Raw genomic sequence first — 10,324 nt, 5'->3', positions numbered from 1 at the left:
GATCGGGTCTATTTTTAAGACTCTTATCCGACACTAGACCCGATAAAATCACACTAAATTAACCCCTAAAATATTCGGGGTCAGGCCAAATCTTCGAGCCGAGCCGAGTCATGTACACCCCTGTATATAGGTATAGGAATTACCTAATTTTTTAGTTTATTACGTTATTATTTAATTTGTTATACCAATTAATATTTAGTAAAGCAACTTAATAGTCAAGCTAGACAAAATCACTTTTCATGTCAGTATTTAATTTAATTTAATTAATTAAAGAACAAAACATAAATGATTTTTTGTTTTTATAAAATAGTTTAATAATTTATTATTTCTAGTTTTAATCTTTATAAAAAATTATTTTAATCCAATAATTCTTAAAATAATCTACTTCAATATCACTGTTAAATTATTTATTATAATAATATTAAAAAAACAATAATTTAAATCATTGTATTTAATTTAATATTTACAAAAAATAATTTAAAATTATTATTTTTATTATTTATTAGATATTTTTATTTTATTAAATATTAATGTGATAAATTAAATAAATTAATCTTATCTCGTCACATAATGTAATAATGAATATGAAAGTGGAAAAGCGGCTTCTTTCTGTATAAATATTAAATAACTAATTTTTTTTTAATGACAAAAGCTCACATATAAAATTAATAATTAAAACTTATTAAATTTAATTAAATTTATTAAATTATTTAACCATCCTTAAATATGGACACGTAAATTTTGAGCATTTCTCATACATATATATATATATGGTATAAACATATTCTATACGCCAAATACCAAGGGGATAAAACAAGAAAATTGTAGCTTACAAGTTAAGACACCTTTAATTTATAGTTTGAGTATGGCGGCGGAACCATCCATCACGGCAATACAGTTCGAGAACCTTGTCTTCCCGGCGGTGGTTACTCCTCCTGGCTCCTCTAAGTCTTATTTCCTCGCCGGCGCAGGTATTATTATTATAATCTATTACACGCACCTTGAACGGATTAAATAATTAATGGTTGCCTTAGCTTTTGTCATAATCAATTAAAAAGTAATAATCTAGATTAAATAGTTTATTGGTTGGTGATGAATGAGTAGGGGAGAGAGGATTGACGATTGATGGAAAGTTCATAAAGTTCACCGGAATCGGAGTATACTTGGAGGACAAAGCGGTGCCATCACTCGCCGGAAAGTGGAAGGACAAGTCCTCCCAACAATTGCTCCAAACCCTTCACTTCTACAGAGATATCATTTCCGGTATGCTTAAATAACTATTCACATAATCAAAGTAAGAATCAATTATTTTTATTTACGCATGTACGCGTAATGGAAAGTTTGAGTTAAAACGCCATGTTTACAGTCTTTAATTTAGATTCAGTTTATATTCGTGATGAAATTGCTCACTAAACGTTGAAAAATGATATTGATGGGATTAAAAGCTTCATCAAATATATTGCGTGTACATAAACTATTCTGGATTACACTTTTATTTACAAGTGGGACAAAATTAAGGTCAACTAAAGCATGCTTAAATATGAGAAATACAATAAATAATATAAGACAAACTAAAAATTAGTATTAATTATTATATATTTATATATTTATTTTTTATATTTTAATGTGTATTTTATGTAAGTATCTAATTTGATAATTAATTTTTATTATAGTAATGACATAATTTTAAATAATATTATCAATCATATTACATATATATTAAAAAAAATAGTTAATAACAATATAATATATATATATATATATATCAAAAACATTTATTGTACTATAAATAAATTTGATTAAATATTTCAATAATTAATTATTTAATTAAAAATAAAAAATTTTAGAAACTATTATTTTTTAGTAATTTTGTTTATTATTTTATCAGCATAAATATTAAATTATTTTTAATAAATAAATTTTATAAATTTATGTGTATAAATTTTAAAAAATATAAATATAAATTATATATTTTTCTGTATAAATACCTTTAAATATAAATACAAATTATTAATTTAAAATAATAATATTTATTGGTATCGTAACTAGTTAGTATATATGTAGTAATTTTGTGTATGGATTATATTAGGTAGCTAATGACCTTTTTGAACAACATGAATAATAATTCTAAAATTGGTCCAATTCAAATAAAACATATTACACTTTAAATTACTCATCTAAATCTTAATATTAAAATAATCATCTGCACACCTAATAAACTGAATATTCAATATATTCATTATTCACATTATTTAATATTTTCATTATCTACCTATAGTTCACGCATACTTAATTTAACAAATTGTTTCCAGGGCCGTTTGAGAAACTGATTAGAGGATCGAAGATCCTGGCACTGAGTGGAGTGGAGTATTCAAGGAAGGTGATGGAGAATTGTGTGGCACACATGAAATCCGTTGGGACTTATGGCGACGCAGAAGCTGCAGCCATTCAACAATTTGCTGAAGCCTTCAAGAACGTCAACTTCAAACCTGGTGCCTCCGTCTTCTACCGCCAATCACCACTGGGACACTTGGGCCTTAGTTTCTCCGAAGATGGCAACATACCGGAAAAAGAGGCGGCGGTTATTGAGAACAAGCCATTGTCATCGGCGGTGTTGGAGACCATGATTGGAGAGCACGCCGTTTCTCCTGATTTGAAACGCAGCTTGGCTGCAAGATTACCTGCCGTTTTGCAACAGGGTATTATCGTCACACCACCACAACATAACTAATTAAATTATATATATTAAGCTTTTGCTCAAATAAAAATAATTGAAATGTTAATCACCATTTTAATTATTCTTGTAATTTTTGCCATCAGCCTCGCTTTTAATTTAATTCATCTACCCCAGTTGTGTTCCTCCAATTTTAGGAAAATAAAACACTGTTCAGCTTGTTGACTGAAAAATAAATTGAAAGAGTTATAGTTTATTGTAGTTAATTTGTCCATTTTTTTTTCTTTTCAAAATTTATGATTTTATATAAATTTTTTTAGGTGATGATCAATAGATCGTTGACCATTATATAATTAGATTAACATTCATACCTTCGTTTAAATAATAAGTTAAAAAATGAAAAAAAAATATAGTAAATAATTCTAGTGATTACTTATTAACCAAAAATTATTAATCTCGTATTATATAAATTTGATAATAAAAATAAAAGTAAATGACCACCTTAGTCTTTAAAAGATTAGTTTTTGATAAAGGTAAATTGATATTTTGACTTTGGAAAGATTATTTTTATTTGGTAAATATACTGCATTTTTTCATAAGTGGCAAAAACCCATATATATTAATTGATTCAATATTTTGTTCCAACGATGAGAAATTACATAAAAATAATAAAAAAAATTGAGAAACAGCTCTATATCTAGGACCTTTTTATTCATTATTAGAGTATTATTAAGTGTTTAATAATTTAGTTTCAATTGGTTGATTGATGATTTTGGTTAAGTGTACAGAGAAGCAATTTAGTTTTTATGGTGGTCCAAAGTTAAACAAGCCCAATCAATTAATTAAACTTGGTGCAAAAATTAATTTAAATAATAGTGGCTGAAACCTAGAAATTAAGAAAAGAAAGAATTGACCCAAAGCTTCTTAAAATCCATTCGATGATCTCAAATCCATAGATTTTACATTGCAAAGTCTTCATGCCTTGGTTATTGGAACTCAAATTTCATTTCAATTAATTACTTCATTAGTTAAAGTGACACATTTTTCAAGTTTCAATTCACTTTAACTTGTTTAAAACTTCTGCCAAAATTTTCTTATCTTCTCTCTCCTCTGCTTTGGTCATGTCAATCTTTTAAAGAAGAAGATAGAAAAAAAATGAAAAATGCACAGAGTTGATTTTGAAAAAAGGCAAAAAGTTTTTTGCCATATCAAAGCAAGAAAAGGTTACGGTCCAGTAGTTTGCTTCTCAGGGTTCAAAACTTAACAAAAGTTTTTTTCTTCGTTTGTATATCACCAATGATCAAGAAGAAAAGATCCAAGGTCTCATACATGGAAGAGGAAACCATAGAAAATGTGAAACCACCTTGGATCAGAAGCTCATCAACAGTCAAAATTAAAACTTGGGGCCAAAGTCAAGATTAATGGCCAAAATTGAAGAAGATGGATGAAAAAAGATGAGAGAGATGCATGCAATAGATTCGAGCTATCTCTCTCTCTCCTCTGATGAAGTTGTCGCTACTCTGATGTTGGAGAAGAAAGATGTTGCGAGGGTGTAACTGATTTCAACTTTGGAAGTTTCACCCTTCTATATTAAGGGTGAACGGCCAAGGGTTGAGATCAAGGAGAGTAAGTGAAAAGTACAGAGTTCCCATAGCTACCCTAAAACTGTTTGAGTTCTTCTCCTTCAATGATGTTCATTTAGTTTTCTTTTTCTTAGTTTTGTCTGTCTGAGTCTCATGGTAAAAGGCAAACATTTGTGAGGTTTGTAAGAAAAAGTCATTGAGAGAAAAAAGGCACTGAGCAAAATTAGAGAAAAAGGCATAGATGTCTCAGAGTTTCTTTGTACATCTATCTATTGTGTGTCATGATCCTGTGGGGATTTCCTTACAAGTTGGGTTAGCACTTTGCTGTTGAAAGCTTGGTTTGAGTCCAAGTCTAATTCAGATTGGGGTTAGAATCTGGATTTGTCCCATATAGGATTGGGTAAATTTTAGGGAAGAATTGGTGTTGGTAATCTTGAAAAAGATAGTGAAATTTCATCATTGTTGTGATGGAAACTGGATGTAGGCTACATTGCACCTAGTAGCAGGATATATCTGGTGTCAATTTTTTTTCTCTACTTCTTTTCTGTTTTTTTATCTCAGGAGACAAAATGAAAAATATCTCTCAACTTGTTACGAGACAAAATTAAAATGTCTCTCAACTTGCTACGAGACAAAAGTGAAAATATCTCCTGAAGTCAGTTGAAAAAGTAAAAGTAATACTCTGAAAAAAAGGAAGCTAAGATTCAACCCCCTCCTTCTCTTAGCCACTGATTACCATCAACGAGAAACCAAAACCATATCTTGGTCGATTCCTCCCTAAATTTCAGCTTCCAGGATTCAATTCCAAACTTCCAATATCCACCAAGTTAACTCCAATTCAACAAGATATACAATCTAATTCATATAATATCACAATAATCAACATTGAGCTCACTAGATCACCAATTCACAAGGGTTAGGGTTTCCTTACCGTTACACACGAGTTAGATGGACGAAATCCAGTGATTATCCACCGCTAGAGTACCCCTAAACCATCAAAATCACAAAATCTCTCAATTACCAAAATCCAAATCATGAATTGAAAAGGGAAGAATTGGGTAAGAAAACGTGATTCCCTTACCAAATTGTTCGGTAAATTTTGTAGAGAACTCCAAGATGAACGCGTGGCTGCTGACGGCCCGTCAATCGAAATTTCGGATTGAAAGTTACGTGGAACGGAAAATTGAAGGCAAGGATTTTGCTCTTTTCTTCTTCTTCCTCGGCGTGAAACTCATTTTGTGAAAGGAAGAAGGTTGAAAGCCTCGTTTATAAGCTGGATCTTCGGTTCTTGGGTCTTACCCAACCGGTTTGGCCTGCTAGTCTGATTTTAAGTCAAAATTTTTAAAATTAGTGTCAAAATTCATATTTTAATTATTTCTACTTCATTTAATTATAAAATTTAATTTTTAAATTTTTTTAATAATCATTAATTTATTAACTAATTATTCATTAATTATTCAAGATTTACAAGCAAAATGTTGAGGAAGTGGTTGAAAAAGTGTGAAGGAACTGGTGCATGTGCGTTATTAGGTGCTTCAATATAGCAGGTTTTTCTTCCTCATCCATTTTCTTTTTTTTCTTCTTATGAAGATCTCTCTCTCTCTCAAGTAAATAGTTGTTCTACTATGACAATTATGAAATCAACCCTTCTCTCTCTCCTTAACCAAATAGATAGTTACTCTACGATGGCAATTACAAAACTAACCATGGAGATAATTTTTTTGTGAGGAGAATTGCACTGATGGAGATAATTTTTTTGTGAGGAGAATTGCACTGATAAGACTAGTGTCATAGACAAAGAAAAAGACAAGAGTCTCTATTTATGGTGCAGGAAAATAGAAGAAAAGTTGGCACTCCACACTCAATACGACGTCATTTTCAAACAAAAGAGGCACCAAATTTGATACATCGTTTTGTTTTGTACGTACCAACGTGTAATAATAAGTTCATGTCAACATTTTAATCACGTCTCATTGACAAAAAATGATTCAAAGACTATTCTAAATTTTAGAGTTCAAGTTTATGAACGAAATTGAATAAGTATTAATTTCAGAAATTATTTTGAGATTCGAGTGCGAATTCAGAAATCAAATTGAGACTTAACTACAACTAATTTATACACAAGACAACCTAAACAAAAGATTTACTTATTTTGCTATTAATTTACTTGTGCACTAAAGCACTAAGGAATCCTTTACTACAAAGTAGGGCCGTCAAAATGGACAAAATTCATCGGACCAGCCCGTTTACCTACTTAAATAGGTAGATTTTGCCTCTAAAATTAAGCCCTTTAAATTTCGAGTTGAGCCCGATGAACCCGAAAAAAATGACAGGTTAAACATGCTAGTCCGCGGGCTAAACGGGTGGTCCGTTTATTTTTTTATATTTTTTTAAAAATAGCACATTTAGACGATATTTTTTTCCGATCCGACCCGAAAATTCAACCAATTAACTAAAAAATATTGTTTGTTTAAGGTTTCTGACCTAAAATTAATATTTTTTATCAAAATATTTTTTAAAAAGATAAAATAAAAAGATAAATAGGCTGGCCTGTTTAACCCATTAAACTGACCATAAACGATTTGGATTGAAAAATTATAGCCTGCGAATGAAGCGAATTTAAACAGTCCAGTCCATTTAATTCACGGACTTAACGGGTTGGGTCTAAATGGGTTGGACTAATCCGATTAACAGTCCTACCACAAAGTGCACTTTATTGTTTTTTTTTTTTTAAGATAAAAGAAAAAAAAAATGTAACAAGTCATGATTTCTCTCTATGGTGGTGGTAGCTGAGATAGATAGACTGCCTACTTCCCCGAACACATGGCAATAACATTGACCTCCTACGTAAAGGACTACAGTTTAATTAGATCTGCCCATTCAAATATTTTATTTAGTCTATTTTAAATATTCAAACTGACCTCTTAATTAAATTAAAATAAATCTAATTAAATCTGATTGCATTGGTCGAAGGTATAATTAATGAATAGATTTTGTGAATTTTATATAATACATTAATAAAGTTTTATTTTAAAGATTAAATTTAATCAATATTATATAATATTTATAGAATGTAATTTCAAATTATGTTGAATTTATTAAAAATATGACTTGATCTAAATATTATTAACGTGTCTTAATTAAAAAAAAAACTTTTTCAGTGACATTCCAAAATTAATTTTGATACCAAAAAGATAGAATATGAGACTAAAGGGACAATAAATATATATTGTCTAATTGCAAAATTAAAATAAATTAGGATTAATATTAAGGTTTTAGAAATCAAACTGTCAAATGACCTGTTTTAATTAATGATTTATCGATTTAAAAGTTTAATTTAGTTCAATGGTAGTTTAATTAGAATAACCAAATTATAATAAAATAATATGTAAAATTATAAATAAATATACAAAAATATAAATATATACTAATATAAATTTAAAAAGTGCAAAACCAACTAAAATTTTATAATCTCATATAAATATAATGTAAGAGTTAAATAAAAGATAGTCAAATCTTAATATTTATATTTATATAATATTTGTGATATTATATATTTTATATTATAAAATACTAAAAAATAATTTATATCTTAATTTGTAATTACTTATTTGAAAAATAAATGTATTATATTAAAATTTTAAAGATAAAGATAATTTATTATATATAAAAAATATTTTTTATCATAAATTTAAATAACTCATTAGAAACACTTTTTTTTTAGGTGAAGATGAAGAGAATATGACATTTGAACTATAATTCGTTAGCAATTCATTAGAAATATTTACACAAGAGTGATAAACAAGAGATATCTACACAAAAATTGGCCAATTTTTATTTGGCTTAACCGATTGATTTTCAGCTGAGTGGGTTAACTATTAATTTGATATTCTAAAGATTTAGTCGCTGACTAAAAGATCCCTGAAAAATATTATCGATAAAACAATCCTTGAATGATTTGAAAATACGATAAAAATAATCAATAAATATTATAAATTTTTTTGGAAATATTTCAATAAATATTTAAAAGGTGTAAAAAAATTCAAAACAAAATTTGATCTTTAAATTTTTGTTTTTATTTTTTTAAAAAATATAGTCATTCACAATAAAAAAAATTAAAAAATCTCTATTTGACAAAAAGTTACAAAATTTTAAGAATAAAAAGATTTTATTTTTTTAATCATAATTGTAATAAAAATTTAATTTTTAAAATTATTTTGTTAGAATATATATTTAATATTTAATTTTTTTGTTATTTTTAAAAAAATTTTAATAATTTATTTATCATTAATATCTGTTGAAATTTATTGTATTAGAAATACGAATTTTTAAATACTATTTTAGTAATTGATTAGCAGTTTATGAACAGTTTTTAATAGGGGTGTCCGCGGATCGGATCGGATCGGATATGGCCAAAAATTCGATCTGATCCGCACAATTTCCATCGGATCGGATCGGATATGATATCCGCACTTTTTAGTGTCGGATCCGATCCGATCCGATCCGCACGGATCGGATCGGATCGGATATCGGATATATCCGCATAATTAAACCTTCTCTTTTTAATCATATTTCTATGTAAAAAAAATTGATAAAGATATTTCTTTCATACTTTTAAACTTATTTATTCCTAAAATATTTTTAATCAAACTCTCTCTAAATAACAAAAATAAAATAATACAATATATGAATAATAATTACTAACTAAAACATACAAACAAGTAAATATAATACCAAATATATATATATTATTTATTTTTTAATTATTATAGTGCGGATCTGCGAATCCGCGGATCGGATACGCAGATGTAGAGCAGATATCCGCGATCCGATCCACAAAGAGTACGGATCCTATCATATCCGATCAATTTGCGGATCGGATCGTATCCGCAATTTTCGGATCGGATGCGGATATTTACCGCGGATCTGCGGATATGATCCGATCCATGGATACCCCTAGTTTTTAAACAGATAATTTTAACTTATCAACTAAGCTACATAGTCAAATACTTGTTGGTTCAACCTATTCGGTTCGATTCAAAACATTAATTAACATGGTTTACCCGGTGGGATTTTCACTACATGTGTATAAGAATAGGAGCCATTTGGAGTTTAGACCAACCTTTGTCCTTTCTGACGGCTTTTAATATTCTTAGTTTATTCCACATACATCGATTCAATGGTAATTTGCACGATATAAAATAAAATAAAATGATTTATGTTATTAGCTAGGTTTGTGTTGTTTTACTTGAATTTAATATAATATTTATAAAGAGAATAAATTATTGTTTTGTCTATAAAATTTTAAATTCTGATAAATTTATCCACAAATAAATAAATTATCTTTAGTAAAGATGAATAAATTATTATTATACAAATCTATTTAAGAATATTATTAATATTTGAATGTTTTTTGAATAAACTACTAAAATTAATCTCTAATTATTAAATTACTAACAGAATACTTTTTAAATTTATTAATAACAAAAATATTTTCAACATCGTTTAATATACAATAAAAATAACTAATATATATACATTTTATAAATAGCAAATAATTTCTGTATTTGCACTGACAAACTGTTTATTTATTTAATTTGAAATTTTGTAAATACAGTTTAGATAATTATTTAGAATTACATAAAAATAAAAACAAAAATCAATTTTTAGATTTTTTAATTTTTTAAAAATATTTGGATGCTAAAAAAATTGCAATTTAAATCAATTATAGTAAATCAAAATATTTTAAAAATAAAAATATTTTATTTTTTAATCTTACTAAAAATCATATTGAAATCTGACTTTTATATCTAACAGTTGAATATTTTATGACGTTTTAAAATATTTCATAGTTAATAAAAGAAAAGTTTAGGGGCAGCAACTTTTTCAAATTTTGGCCAGCATGTAACTAGTAAAGAAAAGTGAGTCATTGAATGAAATCTCACACCAATCTCACACTATTAAAATTATCATTGATGACTATTTGATGCTACAAATCACAAAAGTTGCTGTCCCTAACACTCCTTGTTAATAAATTTTAAAAAAAATTAATAACTAAAAATAATAA

The 10,324-nt window shown here is 27.5% G+C and overlaps 1 protein-coding gene across 1 annotated transcript; it reads left to right on the top strand.

Moving 5' to 3' along the window:
- The first annotated feature begins 778 nt into the window (after positions 1 to 778).
- Positions 779 to 2,935, top strand: LOC107617317 (chalcone--flavanone isomerase 1A). Its single transcript, XM_016319056.3, has 3 exons — positions 779 to 971; positions 1,105 to 1,263; positions 2,313 to 2,935. Exons 1-3 carry the CDS (start codon positions 866 to 868, stop codon positions 2,729 to 2,731), a joined length of 684 nt encoding a protein of 227 aa, XP_016174542.1. The 5' UTR covers positions 779 to 865; the 3' UTR covers positions 2,732 to 2,935.
- The last annotated feature ends 7,389 nt before the right edge of the window (positions 2,936 to 10,324 follow it).

The sequence above is a fragment of the Arachis ipaensis genome, chromosome B9, assembly GCF_059453495.1.
Source record: "Arachis ipaensis isolate K30076 ecotype BB chromosome B9, ASM5945349v1, whole genome shotgun sequence".
Taxonomy (NCBI): domain Eukaryota; kingdom Viridiplantae; phylum Streptophyta; class Magnoliopsida; order Fabales; family Fabaceae; genus Arachis; species Arachis ipaensis.
This window is presented reverse-complemented; position numbering and strand designations above follow the sequence as displayed.